At 41.9% G+C, this 21,848-nt stretch overlaps 1 protein-coding gene across 3 annotated transcripts in view; it reads right to left on the bottom strand.

Moving 5' to 3' along the window:
* RAPGEF5 (Rap guanine nucleotide exchange factor 5) overlaps nucleotides 1–21,848 on the bottom strand; it is a gene marked incomplete at both ends in the record, with an annotated part of 215,021 nt that overhangs the window by 171,525 nt on the left and 21,648 nt on the right. For all 3 annotated transcript variants that reach the window (XM_079711491.1, XM_079711493.1, XM_079711492.1), the window contains 3 exons: nucleotides 768–889; nucleotides 5,795–5,901; nucleotides 7,689–7,739. In XM_079711491.1, coding sequence (XP_079567617.1) covers nucleotides 768–889; nucleotides 5,795–5,901; nucleotides 7,689–7,739 — 280 coding nt within the window. The remainder of the gene's footprint in view (nucleotides 1–767; nucleotides 890–5,794; nucleotides 5,902–7,688; nucleotides 7,740–21,848) is intronic.

The following is a 21,848-nucleotide window of genomic DNA, read 5'->3' as shown; positions in this document are numbered from 1 at the left end:
TATTCCTCAAAGGCAGTTAACTGTTTTTCTTAAAAAGAGCATCAGGTGCTAGGTGTGACCGACTAAGATTACACCCACATCCCCATCTGTACCACTTTTCCACAGTGGGACCTGGGGTGTGCCTTTCTGAAACTTACTATGTTCTCTGACCCTCAATATTTATCATCTATAGAAAAAAAGGGCTTCCCAGTGACAAACCAGCACCTGAGTGACAGAGATAAATAAAGAATCCAAACTGCTTGACTTCTAAGTCTTCCATTCCCTGGCTCAACAAAGAAAAGAGATACCCACCATCTATTTTAGCTTCTAGTTAACATCAATTTTCTGTTCTGTTTAAACAGCTTATTTTCATAGATCGTTTATGACTACTTACACAATTAAAATGGCATACACATGCTACTCATAAAGTCAGTTTCTGATGATTATTCTAAGTACAGCAAGACAAATCACACATTTAGAGCAACTAAAGATGTCACTGATTTTTTTTAAAAATTGTGTGCATTATTCTCAGTAGAGAAGAGAGGGGGTTAAGGGAAAGACTCTTACAGGTAGTAGTTAATGAAACAAGAAGTACCTAATTATTTTTACAAAAGGTGTGAGAAGTAACAAAAGATGAACTGTCACATTCATTTATAAGAGAATGCAAATATTTACCAGCAAACACAATTTCCATCTAGATTATAATATCATCTAGGAAATCAAACACATTTCGGTCAAGTAGCTTAACAACATAATGATTCTGTGCCTTCAAAACATGTAACACTAACCTGATGACATAATTCCCATATCCAGTAGGAGCTGCCAGACCCCTATGGCCATAGATCTGCATTGGACCAAAGGACAGTGTTCTAGAAGCCAGTCTACCAGTTCTGACCCAACGCAGCTTCTCCTGGACAAAAGCAAAGCCATTCCCAGTGAGACATGGTTGCCACCCATTTGCCAAAAAAAATGAAATTTAATACCGTCACTTTCATGTGCTTTTAAACAAGCAACTCAAGAATAAATGACACGGACCTCTTATCCATCTTTCAGGTTTCAGTTCAAATATCGCTTGCCTTACAGAAGCTTAGAATCATATCCTCTTATGCTTCTTCTTCGCATCACCTAACATTTAGCAATTATACATCTCTCCAAATGAATAGTATCTCTTTTCCTCCCTTGAGAATAATTTTCAGGAGAACAGGGACTATGTGGATGTAACATTTAGCAATTATACATCTTTCCAAATGAATAATATCTCCCTTGAGAACAATTTTCAGGAGAACACGGACTATGTGTACGTAATGTACGATTAATCGCCAACATCAGAACAGTCCAGGCCCACGGTAAAGTCTCTGAATATATACGTTAGAATAAATGAAGGAATAAATTTAGCAGCCCTTTACCTGAAGACAATGCTTCTGCCTTGGTAAGACAAGTACCTCGAGTTGGTGGTGATCAGCTTTGGTTCAAGCAATTACACATTTTTATCTCATCTCTTTGAGAACAAAATAATTCCAGGGTTAGACAAGGCTATACCACAGTGAGTAGTATGAAGTTTTGTTTTCTGATCTTTAAACAGAGAGTACATCTTAATATTTGTCTCAAAGAACAATACAGTTGACTGTTCATCTTTTTAACATAATCTAAGCAATCTGCCAAGCAGCGTAGATCATAAACCCATAAACCTGGATGATGGATTCCACTAACCACATGCAAGAAATACTCTCTGTAATCCTTAAAATACATAGCTGTATTCAAAGAATGCCCCAATTTGGGCATCACAAGCGGTACTTTCATGCCTACTTTCCCATCTTTATCAGCTTCAGATGAAAAACCAAACAAAGAAAACTTTCTGAAATAAGTTTTTTTAATTTGCAGAAATTTCATTGAAACCTACTCTTCCATATGGGAAAAAAAGGTCACCCAAAATTTTTTTAAAGAGATGTATCATGTAAAAGGCTATCTTTCTCCTATATTTGGTATTTAAGGACCAAAAGATGTCAACATTTATTTGTATTCCTAAAACAGAAAAATGTTGTCTATCTTTTGTGATTGGCATAGTTATAAATACCTAGAAATCACACAGTAACCAACAGTATGAAGAAATGCCATGAGATGCTACATTTTCTTGAGTGATGGAAAAATAAGGTAGTAAACATTTCTGCTCAGATATCTGAACAAATATTCTACTTTAGATAAAGTATCACTTTTTGGGAGTAAATATTTGAAAGATACTCTGAGGCCATTAAGGCAATTCCAGATTGTACCGACTGTACAATTCCAGTTGCAGGTTGGCATTAAGACATAAGAAAGATTAACAGTCAAATAAATGGATGTTTTTTGGAAACAAAAGAAACAGATTGCAACAAACAGGCAATCAGACCAAACCGACAAATTTAACTTCTACAGGACACCTTTCATATTAAAGGCTCAAAGTGTTAATTCCTCAACACCTCTGTCAATTAGCCCGCATCTTTGGGCTTGTAAAGCACTTTTATCGTCTTAATCCTTATTCTCAGAACAATACATACAGCTCCTCAGCCTGCTCTGTGTCTGACACCACCTGGAACACGGCAGGATACAGCAAAACATTTACTAAACAAACTAAACTGTCAAATTGCAAATGGTGACTCGACAGATGCGTTGGCTTGTTTCTTCACAGTTGATGAGGAAGACGTGCCTCAGACCAGGGCTTCCCAAATTTGTGTTTAGTAGGAGTCGCCTGGGGCATCTTGTTGACGTGCAGATGTGATGCAGTGTGGCTGGGTGCAGCCTCCGAGCCCTCATTTCTAACTGGCTGCCGGTGATGCCGGTGACCCAGCCCCACCTTCTCATTGGGAAGGGCTCTGTCTTGGGGAGGTGCAGGGCTGAGCGGATATGCTAAAAACACGGTCCTGCCATGACTGCTGTCATGTGTAGTTATTACTGAATAATCAGCCTCCCGCGCTCGGAGCAAGCTACTGTTTCGGGGGCACACAATCTCTTTCTACCCCCATCTCCAATTTAACAAGTTATGTTTCGAATCGCTTTCAACAATCCATCTGCACGAGGCAAAACATCACTGGGGTAAGGATGGACACTAACACCACCAAAGCAAACAAAATGAGGTAAGCTGCTGCTGCCGTTAACTCACACCCCCTTGACTTGCACACCAGGTCAGCAACAATCCATTTTAAATACCTAAACCTCCAGGACCGAGGGGAGAGCAGTGGAGAAATCAGAGATGCCTGGAAGGGAGGAATGGGAACACCCACGGCAGTTCTTACACCCCGTGTATTTTCAGTCTTGTACTGAATCCAGCAACTGTTCCGAGTACATGCAGATCTAACTAGCGTTGCGATACTTAACAGGAGCATTGTGATATGGAGGTGACTGGCTCCAAGGCCAATGTGACTGCCATAACAAAACATTAATTTTACTAATCTCTGAAGTTGAAAATTCGATTTCTCTTGGCCTCCTTCTGTCTCCGGTTACATTTTTAGTAATCAATTCATAGTAGTGCAGAGAGAACCCTCATCTCAAATGTCAGTGGGGCAGTGGTGTTTACACACTTACATGAAGCCTCAAAAAACTAGTATGATTTTTCCTATAGTACCAAATAAATGGAAAACATTTCAAAGTTGTGAAAGTACTTCTCATAGGGTACATGGAGAACACTTTGCTCAATTTACTACCAGACAAATGAAAATGACCCAGCCTAGGCAATCATATTAGCACTTTGTCTTTAAACCCAGAGCATTCATCAGTCCTTAGATTATCAAAGAAAGGAGGTTCTGGCCTGATCATCTGGAATCTGAAATAGGACAACTCATGCTCTCTCCACATTCTACTCCCACTAAACCCTAGGTATGTTCTTACTTGGATGGATGGTTCTTTTCCATGAACCTGATTAATGTACATCCCCCAATTCTTTTTCAATCTATATCCAATCAGAAACAAAACTGAGAACAAGGACAGATCCTACATACAGCCTCATGTGGGAACTGAAATGAATCCTATGAGCCTGCTGACAACTAGACCTGAAGACTTACACAGGCAGACCTCATTTTATTGCACTTTCATTTACTGTACTTTACAGATATTATGTTTACACATTCAAGGTTTGTGGCAACCCTGCATTTAGCAAGTCTATCGGTGCTAATTTTTCCAACGGCATTTGCTCACTTTATGTCTTTGCATCTCATTTTTGGTACTTATCACAATATTTCAAACCCTCCACCAACAGAAAAGATGATGACTTGCTGAAGGTTCAGATAATGGTTAGCAATTTTTAGGAATATTTTCCAAATTAAGGTATGTATATTGTTTTTAGATAATGCTATTGCACACTTAGTAGACTAGAGTGTAAACATAACTGTTGCATGCACTGGGAAACAAAATAACTCATGTGACTCACTTTATTGTGCTACTTGCTTTACTGCAGTGGTCTGGAACCAAACCTGCAGTATCTCTGAGGGATGCCTATACATGCAGTGTCAATTTTTTTAAAAAAAGGGGAAAAAAATTAGACTTGTCTAAAGTTGATACCACCATCTATTTTTTAAAAAGGCGGGGGGAGCTCTACGTGAAGTAATCCAACAATCACCACAGCCCGTCTTGCAGCCTGTTGCGTCTGCTTGGCCTAGGCTCTAAACCAGTGGTTTTTCAGACCCTGGGCAGTGAATTCTGTATAGGAGGGTGTGGCAGTGACCTTTGAGCTTTCTCAAGAGGTTCACAATTCCATATACACAAAAGCATTGTTTGTCAACAGAATAAATCATATCTAACCTATGCCGAATGTGTCAAAACCTACAGAAATACTAATGTGATTAATTAAACATGGGATTTTAAAGCGTTAATTCATTATAGTTCTCTCATCTCCACTACACAGTTGGTCAATGGTGCCAAGATTACCGATTTTGCCGAATTTTTTTTTATCAGAAAGAAGTTGTTGGCATGAGATAGTTGCTGACAGGGAAGGGACACGAAGAAATTATCTAGGGTGTGAAAACTCCCCAGAGCTTGATGTGGATAGTAGTTACATAAGTGTGTGTAATGATTAAAAATTCATCAAGCTGTACCCTTAAGATGTGTGCATTTTACTGTATGTAAACTATGCCTCAAAAAAAAGGATGGGGGGTTGTCTTACTCAAATAGGTTGGGAACCACTATCCCCAAAAGCCAGGCCATGATGGAATTTTTCCCATCTGTGGCAAATGGAAAAGAAGAAAATGACTGTAATGAGTTTGTGATAAAGCTACATTTAGTTAACTTAAAGAAATGTCTTTATTCTGAGACTCTTTCCTAGTTTTTTTGTTATCATTTATTCTGAGTACTCTCCCTATTCTTTTTTTTTTTTTTTTTTTTTTTTTTTTTGCGGTACGCGGGCCTCTCACTGTTGTGGCCTCTCCCGTTGCAGAGCACAGGCTCCGGACGCGCAGGCTCAGCAGCCATGGCTCACGGGCCCAGCTGCTCCGCAGCATGTGGGATCTTCTCGGACTGGGGCACGAACCCGTGTCCCCTGCATCGGCAGGCGGACTCTCAACCACTGCGGCACCAGGGAAGCCCTCTCTCTATTCTTTATGGTATTGCAATCTTCCAGTTGTAATCTCCCTATCTTCAGACTAGGAGTCCAACTGTGAAACACTCAGCTAAGTTTAATTAAGAGAAAAGTCACCACACCACCAGTATCCCAAATAGACACTTCAAACAAACCAACCCTCCTACTACTGATAATTGCCCATCTCTCTGTGATCAGGGTTATGACTTTAACATGTTTTGGGGTTTTTTTCTCAAGGAGAATTTCTGACAAGGTGTTAGGAAACTGTGTTACCTGTAAAATCCCTTGAGGTTCACCCTGTCCTTTATCAGGTCAGCTGCCTGAACGATGATAATATTCCTCAGTGCTCTTCCTGCACAAGAAGAATTCTCTCCATAAATCTACACAGAAAAGACAAAGACTCACTGAGAATTCAGAACAACGATGTGACAATTTGTGAGCTGCCAATGACATACTATATAGAAAAAGTTACGGCCAAGTCCCTAAGCTTAAAACACTTAACTGCTTTAACTATAAATAATTTCCTTTTACACAGTTTCCAGGGCAAAATACCTGTTTTTTTAAATACAATGTTTGTACCAATACAGCAAATTGAAGAATATTTATATATGAACTCTGCCATATTGATAAATGCATACTTTTAAATGTCTTGGAAGCTGGGAAAATAATTTTTTCCTATCTAGCAAGCATCTCACACCATGACACAATTTAATAGCAGGCTGCTGTGTGCTTTGCTTTTAAGCTTCACTCAACTGCAGAGTTTATAGTTAATGCCAAGCATCCTGGTTTCATCTACTTCACAATTCCATCTAGCAGATAAAAATTTCATATAGCTTCTTTTTTTAATCTTCTGATTTGCCCATATGCATCTCTGATTCTTGGAGGATGAAGCAGGGTATTCCTTAGATCTGGAGAGGTCTATGTCCCACTTTATAAACTACCTCCTTTTTCTATAATTGGCAGCTTCGTCCACAGGGCAATGTTGTTTCACAAAGGAAGCTAAATGAAAATGAACCGTCTAAGTAAAGGCTCATGAAAGTGAAGATATACTGAGGGTGCATGTTAACATCTGTTTACTTGTTTCTTGCTGAACTCTTTTTCTTTTTCTTTTTTTTTTTTTTTTTTGCGGTACGTGGGCCTCTCACTGCTGTGGCCTCTCCCGTTGCGGAGCACAGGCTCTGGACGCGCAAGCTCAGCGGCCATGGCTCACGGGCCCAGCCGCTCCGCGGCATGTGGGATCTTCCCGGACCGGGGCACGAACCCGTGTCCCTTGCGTCGGCAGGTGGACTCTCAACCACTGTGCCACCAGGGAAGCCCTCTTGCTGAACTCTTTTTGCACCTACAAAATATTTCATATCTTCTCCCAAAGCAAACAAATTGATAATATATTGACTATAACTTGATCCGGAACACTTCAACCCCATCCTTATACTCCCTTAATTTTCCTGTAATCACCTCCAAAACCCAACCTTAGAAGAAAATGTGAAGGACAGGAAATGATTTATTTTTAACGTGTTAAATCTATTTTAAAAAAAAAACTTTAGTCATATAACAGAAAGTATTACCATAAAAGAGGTATGAGTCAGCTGACACTTGACTAGTCCTGACAATGTACCAGTATTCATTCATTCAGTCATTCAAAAAAACACTAAGCAGCTATCAGGTCCCATTCTAGATGCTGGGGATGCAGTAGTGAGCAAGGCCAAAAAGGTCCTGCCCTCACAAAGCTCACAGTCTCCTGTTATCCTGAAATATGCAACCCTGTCAGCTGATATATATATTTTTTAACACAACGTAATGAAGGCATCCCCACCTTGTTTCAGTGAGCACTCAGTGATATTCTACTCTTAGATAACAATAAATATAAATAATCCCCTTTTACACAAAGTTTTCAGAGTAAAATATCCAGTATTTTTAAAATACAGCATTTCTATCATACAGCAAATTGAAAATATTTATATTATATATGAACTCTGCCATGTTCCTAATGCATTCATGTAGAGGACGTGGAAAATGGGAGAAAATTTTTGTCCTATCCATGACACAAGTATCAGAGCATTTCAAACACCTTCGGCCGTGTCATCCCAGGTGAAGGAGATGGCGTAATCAGGAGCAAAGGGAAGAATCACTGTTTCAGAAAATGCTGTAAGAGAGATAAGAATCATACCTGAGAAGGAGTAGGTTCAAGGTATGGATTGGAAATTCTTCTTGATAGAGTCTATTTGAAAAGAAAGAAAAGGGGAAAATTAGAACCAAACAGAAAGCTTTGTACTATAAAGGCACAATATATGCAACCGCGGCAGGCCCAGCAGTTGTCTAAGCCAAAAAAATGTCATGGGCCATGGAGGATGAACATCTTTATTCTCACTCAGTGTAAATATCTGGTCAACATTCATCCCAATGGGACAGGATATTCCATGGGAACGGCTCCCAATCTAGAGAGCACAACTTTAAAAAGTGCAACAGAAAAACAGGGATGTTTGTATACGTATCACTTTGTTCTCAGTGTGACTTTGATCCCATTTCTCCTTTCCCTTCTATTTCCACTCTCACCAACCCTAACTCCAGCTCTCATCCCTGCACACCTGGACTGCTGTTTCGGCTTTTCAGTGGATTTCCCTGGGCTCCAGTCACGCCCCCTCAGGCCATCCTGCAAACCTCCACTGAACAAAAGTCCCTACAGAGCCCCTCAACTGACAGTAGGTCCCTTCTTGCTTGTCAGTCCGATCCCCCAGCCTGCCCTTCTGGGCCCACCACAGTCTGCCTCCAACAGATTTCTATTCTCCTTCTACCTCCGTGCATGGCTTCTTTGACTCAACATGAGATCTACTCATCAGAAGAAGCTGCGATTCATACCTGCCTCTGCTCACACCGTCCTCCACGACCGAAAGCCCTCCATCTTCCCTGCTACACCCCTGAACCCCACTGAAGTCCAGGTGTGTGCAGTCGCCTGTTGGGTGAAGCTCCGCCCACCCACCCCAGTCCACTGCAGTTTGTCCCTCTGGGAGCTCCTTGTTTTCTGACTATTTATATGGCGGCTCCTGGGTGCTCTGCAGTACTGGCTATCTTTCTATGTGTGCATTTGCCCCAACTAATCCATACACTCCTTGAGGGATTGATTGCTGGCAGCTTAACCTGCTTTGCTTTCACAGCCTCTAGCACACAACCTCACACACAAAAAATGTTTGTTTTTCTATTCATTTATTACAGATATTTATATCTCTGCATCAACTGAGTATTTGCTGAGTGACTTGAATTGTAGGAGCTTATTTTTCCTACCTAACAATCCAGTAAGCAGCGCCATCACCCTCATGTGTATAAGCGCAATAGAAAACTATTATCATTTCCCGTTGCGGTTTAGGAAAAGGAACAGAGAAATGAACATTTACTGAGCTTCCAACCTATGTTTAAAAGCTCTTTACACCGCTATTCCAAAGCCTGCTGTCTTTTGAGATCCCATAGTTTTTAGTCCGCCGCGTCCACTTCTTAGAATCACTTACAAAACATACCCTGCCACTCACTGCCTTCCAGTGGCTGAACCTTCTACCAAACTTTAAGCTAAGACAGAATTCTAACTCAGCCCCTTGCCTACTCCACACAGCTCCCATACTACTTATCTTCTAATTAAACTGAAATAAATATACAGATTCTTTATCCAGGAGTGCCAATTGGTACACGCTGCTAAAGATTTGCAATAGCTTCCAAGAAAAAAAAGAAAGGTTTAAGATAGGCCATTTTTAATTGCTATGTGTTAAAATAAAACACCCACTCACCCCTTCTGGTCTAGTCTATACACATTCCCAACCGGCCCTTCCTAGGCCTTCTGTTGCCTGAGCCTAGGCATTGTATTCACTTACTGAAATACTGAACAGTTTAAAATGTGCATCTACACCAGATTTATAACTTGAAGATGAATCATCATGATAAGTGATTTTTCTTTTTCCCTAAACAGCCTTTTAAAAGTCAATATGGCAGACCAGAATGACAATCTTTATTACTCATCTAATTGCCTAAATCAGTTCAGAAAAGCAACTACTTCACATAATCTAGTTAAAAAGAAAGCTTCCAGGTAGAAACAAGCTCTAAAGAATTAGGCGGGGGCACTTGCACAAAAGAAAGCAGAAAGGCTTCCTTTCTCTCTGCCGCCAGCCCAAATCTGGCTGTCTCGACACTAGTGTTACACTCGCACAATTCCACTTCACAGAAACTTCCCCCGTGGATGGCTTGTTACAAAAGATTGGTAAGGTGAGTCAATAAAGCCATGGGGTCCTTCCATGCCGAGGAGATAACAGTGTTAGATAAGCTCCTAGCCCACAGGGAATCAACCAGAGCAACCTAACAGGAACTGCCTTTTACAGGACACAATACCTAGATTTGTTGTCAGAAACTCCTGCAAAGCCCGCTCTTAACTGGCCCCGAGGGAGCTGTGTTTCCTGAACGCTCCAGGACAGCAGCTCTCAAACTCACCTGAGCCGGGGAAGCTCAGCGCTCTCTGTACAACTCCGGAAAGGACTGATCTGTTCAACTTAAAATAACTACCATAACTGTACTTTTTTTTTGAGACCACTTTATGTTAGCTGCCGGTATTGACTAAAAATAGCAAGTGCCAAAGACTTAAAAAAGAACATGGAGGAACTGACCATCTATTACCTCATTTTTCATAGATACTGTGAAAGGACTGTTACATAATTTTACTGGGAAAACACCATGGGCCAACTTACAGGAATCTGAGAATGACTGCTCTAAAGAACCTCACAAACTGCTCTCCCAACATTTCCCTGAAAGAGTAGCACAAGGACACCCTTGAAGATGTACCCCTCTCCATTCAATATTCTTTCCCTGATATTCAATTACTCAACTGTTTTCATCCCATCTTGGACTCCCTCGGTTTTGTTTCTCCTCTCAGCATTTCAGGGCTTCATCTCATCACTCCCGTGGCAACTAACTTCCGTTCATTTCCCTTATGAAGCACCTACTGATCTCCTTGCCAGGCACAGTGGCAGCTCCAGACACATAAAGGTGAACAAGATACCATCCTCTAACTTAAAAATCATTTATCAGAAGACACGGGATCTCAAGAACGTTTTAAATAAATCAGGAAGAACATTTCTTCTTCTTAATTTCCTATCAATTTACTCTATAATCTTGGATGTCTGGTCCAGTTGATGCAGGCGTCCTTTTTAAACGGCTCTCACCATGATATCTCAAATATAAAGCCCTGATGAGATGATTCTTTTTCCCCCTTTATTTCCAATTTCCTAGAATTACTTAAGCTAGATGCAATGATTCTTTCATGAAGGACTTATACGGACCATAGAGAGAAGACTAGTAACAATACAAATGAAATTAGATTTTAATTCAAATTTATTTCTTCTCCTCTGCAATTTAATGAACCATAGAAAATGATTCCCTAAATGATTCCATGCAAACCTCATATTTTAAACATGTGTTAGAAAACTGCAACCCTTTAATATTCACAAATGAACTTCCAGAAAAAATTTATAATAAATTTTATTTACTCAGAAGGATAACTCAGAGTAAACTCAGAAGGCTTTACTCAGAAAGATAACTGGTTAGCAATCATATATTACTTTCATTTTTTTTTTAAGTAAGGTGTCCACTAAAGTTAGATGGTAATAGTCTCTGAGGCTGGGTCTGAACCAAAAATGGAACTCATTTCAGAGTCATTGGAAATATCGTGCTAAACTATATGGTAGACTTAAGGCACATTTTAAAATCAGCTTTTAAAGGACATGACATGCCTTAATGCTCTCCTTGGATTGAATTAAAATACTTAGGCTACAAGGGGAGAGAGAAAGGAAAGGAAAAAGAATGAATCACTTCAATCACCAGCGAAGTATGACCTGCTCTGTTAAAATAGGAACCAACAAGAACTACCAAATCTGTTGATAACTTGAGAATTCAGTCCACAATGCAACTTGCTGTCACCTTCAGCCACTGTCCTTTACCCACTCTGGGTGACCAAGTAGAAATGAACATGTTAAAGTGGAATAAGTGTACTTAGATTCCTTAAAATTCTAAGAAGCCAAAAATCTCCATAAGTAACTAGAGGGCACATGTGTTAAGAGACTATGCACTAAAACAATTAAGGCTGTGATCCAGTAGGCTGTGCAGTAGAGTTCTAAGGCCTGGGTTGGGGAGAGAGGTCCTTTTTAAGCCCCAGCATACCCTTGCATCTCAATCAAAAGTTGATCCAGGGCTTCCCTGGTGGCGCAGTGGTTGAGAGTCTGCCTGCCGATGCAGGGGACACGGGTTCGTGCCCCGGTCCGGGAGGATCCCACATGCCGCGGAGCGGCTGGGCCCATGAGCCATGGCCGCTGAGCCTGCGTGTCCAGAGCCTGTGCTCCGCAACGGGAGAGGCCACAACAGTGAGAGGCTCACGTACCTCAAAAAAAAAAAAAAAAAGTTGATCCAGGTGAAAAGGACAGGGTCCCACCCAGCCAGGAAGTTGGCTTGAGAAGGACACGGTCATCACAAGTTCGGCATAATGCAAACTGGAGACATGAGTCAAGTTCTGACGCGGAAGCACAGGGCCGGGCACCACAACTCTTTCTGCAAACTCGGATGCCAGTTCAGGCCCAACCATTCCTTGAGGCTCCAAGGGATGTGCTCCCAAAGTCAGTCACAGCCACAGAGGCCACTGTAACAATATCTTCTCAACATAGCCTGGCCAAACCGAAGTCAATGATGTTCTCAGAATTAGAGTTTTCCACTGCCCTGTGATGTGTTAAGAAAACAGAATGAAAGGGAAGGTGGCAGAAAGGCTTACTGAGCACCTCCTTTGTCTTAAGCACTTTCCCACATTAGGAGCTGCACCCACCTATTCATACATCTACAGACAAGAGCCCTGAGGTTCAGAGAAATTAAGCAATTTATTTAAGGCCCCAGAGCTGGGAAGTTACACAGCCAGGGCTGGAAGAATATTGCGATTGATTCCGAAGTCACCACTCTACCGTAACATGCTGCATGTTACTAAGTAATAAATGAGTTTCTGCTGTGTGCTAGAGAGGTACTGAATATTTTACTTGCAATATATTGCTTAATTTTTGAAAAACTATGAGGTTTTAATCCCATTTTACAGATGACAAAACTAGACTTAAAGAGATTAAGAAATTAACCTGAGTTTGCAACCCAAGCCTGTCTTTAGTTACTTCCCCATATATTTATCTTATAACATGGAATGTACTGATTTAAGAATCACATGACAAACAAGAGCAGATAACTGCATGAAGATGTCACAGATAGCTGTCTCTGCTAGATCCAGAAGTTCTCAACTCCGGATGTAAATTAGAACCATCTGGGAAACTGAAGAAATAATCAAACAGGAGCTCAGGTACACAGAATTAGAACCTATAGGAGAGGGACCTGGGTGGGTTTTTTCCAAGCTCTTCAATGTAGTTTTAACGTGCACCCCGGTCTGAGAAAAACTGTAAAAACCAGTGGTGGGAATTGGCAATTTGAACCTCTCATCACCCGCCTCCTGCTCTGAAGCCTGACGCACTCCTCAAGTGATCCGAATACAGCAGAGGTGCAAGCCATCCGAACAGCCCTGGACTCTGAGTCTGAGCTTCTAAGTCTGGCTTGTGTAGAACAAAGAGCCAGTGTCTCAGGAAATCCCACCTTGCACCTGTTCTTTGGTGTGTGTTTTCTATCCACCCCATCCCAGACGCAGCCCTAAACCAAGGAACCTCACCTCCCCGGAGCGGCATCGTACCTACATACCTTCTGAAAGGACATCCCCTTTTAACGGCATCCACAGCATTAGACAATTTTTACTTCCCACTGCTAAAGGACTCTCTTCTAGTATAAACATGTTTGCCCCACTTAAAAGCTAAAGGAGAAAATTAAAGTGGGGCTTAGGAATACTTATAAGTGTTTCACAATCTTGCCTGCCTAGGGAGACAAATCGGCAACAACCAGCAGCTTCTGGGAAAATATATACAATAGGTACCACAGAAACAAACCCCAAAGTGTCGTCAACATGATTCTATTCATTCCTTGGGCAAGTATCTTTCTTCTCTGCGTTTATAAACAAGAGAATGATTTTGCCTAGCCGGGTGGGCTTCCCTGGTTAATTCAATCACAGAAAAACCTTTGCAATTTAGGCATCAAGTCACTGAAGATTTTGGGTCAACAGTTAAATTGGCAGCTTACTTATCTCCACGTGTCACTGAATCCCCTACGTGCAGTAAAAACAACCTGCCCGGTCATACCTGGACTCTAGCATGAACCCTTTCCACAGCAGCCAACGTGAAGAAGCTCCCACTGGCCAAATCTGGGACGATTTGAGCAGCAAAACAATGAAAGTATTGCATTAAACCAGTGGGATAAATACCCATAAGTCCATACTGATATAAATCATTGAATTAAAAAAATGGGGTAGGGGAGGGGTGGGGAGACAGCTCTTTCTTATAGAATTCTTTCAATTACTAAATGCAACGAAAGGAGGCAAAGAGAATATCACCATTAGACAAAGAACACAGTACTGAACGTTACAGGCAAGAATCATTGATGGTTGCCAAAATTAGTGAACAAAAGTACGGCAAGATACAGGATATCTGCATAGTGTCAAAGTGTCTCCCCACAAGCTATTAAGGAATACTGAGGAAAAAATAGTAACCTTTCAGTGGAGCTTAGCAGACACCTCCTTAACTAAGTGATAAAACTTATCACCAACCATGAGACTTGACAACACTTGCCTGCTGATATGATACCCTGAGAAAGGCACTTTTAGGGTATTTTTGTCAAAATGCATACCTGAATTTAAAGAGAAACATCAGACAACTCCAAGTTGAGGGACATTCTTCAACAAAGCTAGCTCGTACTCTGCAAAAATTGTCAGTCATGAAAGACTAAGAAAAACTGAGGATCCCCAGATTGGAGGAGGACAAAGGAAACTGACAAGGAAAGGCAATGTGACCCTGAGTGTGATCCTGGACTAGGAAAAGGACCTTAGTAGGACAGCTGGCAGAAAGTGAATGAGGTCTGTATTTCAGTTACTTGAATGTCAATGTTACTTGAGTGTCAATGCTGGTACTGTGTATCAAGTGCACTGTGGTTATATAAAATGTTAACATTTGGGGAAGCTGGGTGATGGTTATAAGGCAAAGTCTCTGTATTATTTGTACGTTTAAGTCTGAAATTATTTCAAAACGGTAAGTGCAAAAAAATAAAAGCCTCCTTCCTCCCTACAAATAAATCCTCAAAAAAATTCAAAATACAGCGTGTGTTTCTTTACTAAAAGCTGCTCCCACTGTAACATTATCATCCTGGCTACCCAACAGAATGACCCTCCTTAACCACTCTGGCCTCTAGCACCTTCACACAAATCAGATTAACCTCCCTAAAACCTCTCCTCACGTATCACCTTGTTATTAAAAAATAAAATTTATTTAAAAACAAACAGTTTATGCTCCCTACGTGCTCACAGACAATATCCCAAGACTTTACCCAAGCGGCCAGTCCCCTCAATGTCTACATAATCCAGGCTGCACATCTCTCCTGCAAACTTCCCGCTCTAGCCAGGCAGCTGGTCTGATTTTTACTCTGCAAACCGTGTGCATTCTCACCTCTGTGCGCAAGCCCTTGCCATGACCTCTGCTCCCTGCATTTCTCTACATTCCTTCCATCCACACAAATGCTACATGAAGCCTACCCAAGCCTTGAGCCTCCCGTGACCAATCTCTTCCCCTAAACACTCCATACTTGTCAGTATTTGCCACTAATATGCCTCCCGTGACCAATCTCTTCCCCTAAACACTCCATACTTGTCAGTATTTGCCACTAATATGCCTCCCGGCTCCATTTGCATGTGTATATCATCTCTCCTCAACCAGCCTCGTAAACCCCCAGAGGGACTTCAAACTTCTGTCAACCTAGGACCTTCTACAGTATACAGCAGGGGCTGAACTGCCAATGGCAACTTCTCCCCATTGCCACACCGCCTGGTGATCCGGACTCTCAGGCCAAGTAGTAAGGTATGATACCACCCCCTCAAATCCTATGAAACCCATCAACACCTCTACCACCCTTCCCCCCTTGTTTTCTCTAGTGTCTCAACTCTGTCTTAGGTGGTCACATATGAAGCAAGAGTATATTTTTATACACTGAATAATTTATGTGCTTGTTTAAGAACTTTAAGATCCACTTGAATACCAATTATTTCTTTGTAGTGGAAAACACTTCACTAAGTCACTTTGTGCAGGGTCTTCAAGAGGAAAGAATGTTCTCTTTTCCTTTCCTATATTAACGCCAAGTCAGAAATGAGCAAAAGAAACACAGGAATAGGTATCTTGCTTCACTTCATTGGCTCTGGAAATAAATTAGTCTCTTAGATGTTTCTTGTCAATTTGTACATAAATTGTTTAACCCTGCAAAACAATAAAGGTGATAACATACAGTCTTCTTGCAGAAGGAAGACTTACAAACTAGTTCTGGTTTTTACTTCTCGATTACTCAACTAAGCCATACACAGAACCTCAGAAATAATAGCACCAAACAGGACATCCTGAGATCTCCTGGTGCATTCCACGGCCTTCATCTAAGCGACGTGAAGTAGGTGGGAACCTGGATTAGGGGGGCCACAGGCCAAACTCAGCTGCCACACTGGGTTCATGGTGTTATTGGAACACAGTTAAGCTTCTGTGTTTAAATATGGCCTCTGGCCATTTTCCTGACAAAAAGATTCACTCTCTGGCCTTTTACAGAAAACCTTTACCAATCCTGGTCTAGATTATCAAATTTTACAGTGCAGGAGGAGCTCTGTAATCTCCCTAGCAATATATTCCTATGAGTAACCAGTAAGAATTGTTTTCATTTTGAACGAAATGATCTCTCCCTGCCATTTAAGATTATTTCCTCCAAAACTGTTTAAGGCACATTTCCACCTTCACTGACGTGTTACATAAAAGCAAGAAATAGGTCAAAACAATTATTGGCTCCCAAGATTAAAACAAACATGAACTTCCCTGATGGCCCAGTGGTTCAGACTCTGCGCTTCCACTACAGGGGGCATGGGTTCGATCCCTGGTCAGGGAACTGAGATCCTGCATGCCACACAGCGCCATCCAAAAAAAAAAACATGTTGGTGAAAACAAACAAGGAGCAATTAGTTTCACGAACTCCTTTTAAATTAGGAATTTCCAATCTATACCGTAATGCAGACTAGCAAATCCAGGAACACATGTTGTTTCAAACATCTGAATCTTGCACATAATATTCTCTGTGCCTGGAATGCCTTTCTCCTCATACATTTAAGAAGTAAGTTTCCGTACAGTTTATGTCAAAATGTATTCATATGCTCAAATCCCCACTCCCTGCCCCGTCAGAATTTCTCTCTTAGTTACTTCAAAGCACTTTAGATTCCAGTTACATATTTATATTAGGTTTTCCTAATTCATTATAAGAATCTTAAAGATAGGGTCTATATTCCGCTCATATTTATAAATGTCCATGGTGTGTAAGATGATTCATTGCATACAATTAATCCTCATTAAATGTTTGTAATGGAAAAAAAAATCCAGCTCTTAATACCTTAATTCTTTTTACCTTTTGGAGTTTACAGCTCCTTCCTCTGTGCATTGCACCTTATTCTCCTGGGAAGCAGCCTTGCCTGGCAGTTAAGAGCAGAGCTCTAAATGTGCATTGCTTAGATTCTGAAACCTCTCTGTACCACTTAAAAGTTAGGCATCTGTAGACAAATTAACTTCTTTGTACCTCTGTTTCCATCTCTTTAAATGGGAGAAATGAAATCTGCTCATAAGGTTCTTGTCAGGGTTACATGACTTAAAATAGTGATTCTCAAATCGCTTGCATCAGAATCACCTGGAGGGCTTATTAAACCAGATTGCTGGGCCCCATCCTAGAAGTTTTGCGTGCCTTAGGTCTGGGGTGAGGCTGTGAATCTGTTTCTAATAGGTTCTCAGAGGATGCTGATGCTCATGGACTACACTTTGAGAACCACTGACTTAAAATATTAAAGGGCTTACAAAGGTGCTCACTGTATCATACGTGCTCAGTAGGCGTTCGCTCCGTTTTGTTTCTTTTCCAGCCGAGCTGCATGGCATGCGAGATGTTAGTTCCCCGACCAGGGATCGAACCCGTGCCCCCTGCAGTGGAAGCACAGAGTCTTAACGACGGGGTCGCCAGGGAAGTACCAGTAAGCATTCACTGTTGTTTGGGGGCACTCAGCAAACCTGACTGTTATTATGTACATGAATGTGGGTCTCCCTTCCTACACTGTAAGCTTCTCTGGGGACAAGGTGTATCTTTTTCATCCACATCCCTAGGACACTGCAGAGTACCTGTGACAAAGCAAGGCTGGAGCAGCTCTGACAGAATTCTCTGCCTCTCACCCAAGGTTCCTCCTGCTCAGAAGAGAAAGAAAATTCGTCTGTGGGGCACATGCCCAGGATTCTCACAGCAAGCACCTTTTGGACATTGGCTATTTCACTCATCCACGTGACCCATGGAGGGGAGGTCCTGTTTCTCATACTCAGGAGTCTGGAGGAGCTACCTCAGAACCGATCAGCTTTTATCAGGTTCTTGGGACCATGGTCCCTTCCCAAACGGGTGCAGAATTTCCACAGGCTTCTGTCAATGAGAACAACCTGTCACCACCACTGTTCACCTACAAATTGACTGTACCTAGAGTTTTAAAGAAATGTCTGATCTGGGCACTGCCAAGCGGAAATCCTGTGATTCACTTTCAACTTACCCTGTCTCCTGGTTACTACTACTTATCTCCCTTAGCATTCCCAAACCTTTCAGTTAAGAATTCATTTTAGAACTTGACAGGATCAACATTAACCATGGCAGTTTACAATATTACATACACAACTTATAAAATTCATGACACGAGCAATGATACCAGGGTGATGACACAGATCCTCAATTGGCAATTTGGCAAACAATCCTAACAGCGGTGCTGCGATCCCACGTGTGGACTTTCAGCATCACAAAAGGTCATTTTTCTAACTCGCCGGAAGTCATTTAAAGGAGCCGGCACTCCACTGCTGCCTATGTCGTGCAATCCCCGTTTGAAACATCATCCTCTTTTTGGAGTAAGAATACAGGCATCACATCTTGCCGCTTGCTGCAAGAAGCAGGCCTGTGCCTTCCTCCTCTTCTGGCTCTGATCACACACAAAACCGCGAGCTCTGTCGGCCTTCACTTACTTCCCAAGCCCTCAGTGAGCTGGCCCTGGAGTCCTACAGACTCGTGAGACTTTCTTTAACCTGGGTCACACGTCCTCCTTCCTCTCGTGAACTTTTCTTTTTTTTTTTTTTTTTTTTGCGGTACGTGGGCTTCTCACTGCTGTGGCCTCTCCCATTGTGGAGCACAGGCTCTGGACGCGCAGGCTCAGCGGCCATGGCTCACGGGCCTAGCTGCTCCGCGGCACGTGGGATCTGCCTGGACCGGGGCACGAACCCGCGTCCCCTGCATCGGCAGGCGGACTCTCAACCACTGCGCCACCAGGGAAGCCCTCGTGAACTTTTCTTTAAGCCTGAAACTCACTTTAGAAAAGCACCAGTCTCCACTTCCTTGTACTCTAACAGCCACGATGGAACCACAACTTAATTCACATCTTGTACGGATTTCCTTCAGTATTTCCAGCAACCACACCCCAACTATCACTTCTCTTCGTTTGCTGACATCAGAGGCCACCACGGGCCGGGTTCAACACAGGGTCACTTTCTCCCCAGGCTCCCTCTCTGTAACGGGCAATGAGCCTTGTGCTGCGTTGGTGCCGACAAGTTTCTTGCCCTGACTGTACGCTTACTCTTTCTGTTCCTTGACACTGATTTAGATCTCCTTCTCCCCCCCCACTGAATCCCCTTCGTTCTGTCTTCCTGCCAAATTATTTCTTCCCATCTGTCTAGGCATCCTTTTTCTTCTCTAACAAGTCATCATAGAGTCTTTCTTCAAAGGGTGGCTCTCCTCCTCGACAACTTTCTGCTCCAGCACAAAGGTCGCAACAGTCCCAGCAAAGAGAAACGGTGATCCCTTCAGCCAGAACGAGACCTAGAGCACATACCCCACAGGTCACCCAGCAGTGTTCAGAAGTCCTGGAGATCCAAGGGATCTCTAGTTCTCTGGTTTCACTCTGGAAATCCTCCTTTCACCATAAGAGGCATCAGCAACTTCCAATTAGTTCTCCCAGCCCATGAGGGAGCCTTCTGGAACGCTACTAAAACCACCTGGCAAGTATTAATCTTCCTCGGGCCCCATCTCAGTGGCTAGTAATCAACAGTTAACTACCTCCTTTCTCCAAGTGCGGTCTGTGTGGCAGCAGCGCAGCATCACCTGAGCATTTCCGGGAAATGCAGACTCTGAGGTGCCACCTTAGACGCACTCAATCAGGAGGGGAAGCTTAACAAGATCCCCAGGTGAATCACACCACTGTAAAGTTTGAAAAGCATTCATCCATACTACCTAGATATTAAATCCCGCTTCTGCTACAAGTATTTTTACATCAAGATATCAAAAGAGGTCGTCCTAGAAAAGGATTATCTGAGGCAAAATGAGTTTTGAAGATGTTGCTTACTTTATTCTCCCTCATTAAAACTGAAAAATGCCCCTAAGTCAATTAAAGATGTTAAAGAATTCCTGCAGTAAATAAACCCGTTTAATCCATCATTTCTTGAACACGTTGGCCAAGGAATTTTAATTTATCTATTTTTAAAAATATCTGCTACCATCTCAAAGCATATTTATTGGTATTAACAGAAAAGAGTTAATTGAAAAGCCTGTCCCAGAAGTCTAAGCACCTCCGTTCGACAATTACAAAGTACCACACTGACTTCTCCAAAGCTCTCCTGATGGCCTGTTTACCAATGACTCTTAAGTACGCCTATTGATCAAGTTGAAATGTGATGTTGCCGCCTACCTTCTTGCTTGGGGAGGTCAAGCAGAGAGCAGCCTTGGCCCCAAAGGCGGGACATTATAAAGCCAAGACAAACCAGGGAAAGAGGCCAAACACCAGAGCTACCTAGCCCTCCGATTAAAGCAGCCTGTGCTGTCGTCCCAAACTTTCTAGGAGGAAGACATTCAGACGCCGATTTACACGCGTTCTGCTGCATAAAATCCAAAAGCAACTCCAAGTTTTTTGTGTTCACCCCTCCTCCTGAAGCATAATTACTGTAAGAGGTACTTCATAAGGAGTTCCATTTTTAGAACTTCCCCAATTTTTAGTTTTAATCAAAAAAAAATTTTAAACACCTACAACCGCACTCTTTCTCCTTATCTGCATGAAACTAGGTAACAAACTTAATATCTTCTCTAACTTGACTCAGCTGAGCTAGAGTCAATCACAACCCTAATTTTTTAAGAAGCCCCATTCAAAGTATGTTAACATTGATCATCTGCTTTTAGACGAGAGACCTAAGGTTAATAAAGTGCCCTACATTCCATAAGTAGGTGACTGCGGAATTAACTGACACAACCTATATGAATGACAGAGGAGGAGACACTTTGTTAGGGTATTTTTTACCACCAGAAAGGGTTTTACAGTCCTGGGTTTTCTAAAAACACTACTGCTGTTACTCTGCCACCGGCACTCCCCTCCGTCCCCTCCTCCGAGCGAGTCCAGGCACCTGATGAAATGTTATGCAGCCACTACAAATATTTTAAAGAACTTGTAATATATGTAAGTATCTTGGTGAAAAGTCAAAAAATAATAATAATAAATAGTAAGTAAAACTGAAGAGACAGTATAAGGTCAACGATGCTTAAAAAACAAATAGAAAAGAATATACCAAAATGCTAATAGTAATGGTCTTTGTGTGATTGGCTACTGGTAGATTTGTTTGTTTCTATCTTTTCAAACTTCCAATTTTCCTACGTTACATATATTCCTTTTATAACCAGAAACAAAAGATAAAACCCCCATTTATACCATATTCTCCACCTACAACCCTCTAACGGAAAGGCAAGGTTACACAGACGCAAATGGTGACTCTATGTGTACAGGATTAAGAACATGTCTACAGTCAGAAAGAAATCCAAACTTACATTAGCTCTAATATATTTATGGGTTTGGGAGGGGGAGATAAATCTCTAGGTAAAGAGCCAAGAAGATACGACAGGTTATAAAGAGACTGCTAGGAAAGATGTTTTCATTCCCCCTTTCTTCCCCACGGAGTCCATTTCGCACCCTCCCTGCCTGCCCTATAAAGAGACATGGGCCTGGACAAGATCCATGGAGAGATAAAGGGTGACAGAAGACAATGAAAAGTGGGGAAACTGAAAACATACAGCAAGAAGAGATGGGGCATCCCTTCCATTTCTAAATCACCCTTGGTGGGTA

The sequence above is a fragment of the Hyperoodon ampullatus genome, assembly GCF_949752795.1.
Source record: "Hyperoodon ampullatus genome assembly, chromosome: 9".
In the NCBI taxonomy this organism is placed as follows: domain Eukaryota; kingdom Metazoa; phylum Chordata; class Mammalia; order Artiodactyla; family Ziphiidae; genus Hyperoodon; species Hyperoodon ampullatus.
Note: the sequence above shows the minus strand (reverse complement) of the source record. Positions and strands in the feature narration are given on the sequence as shown.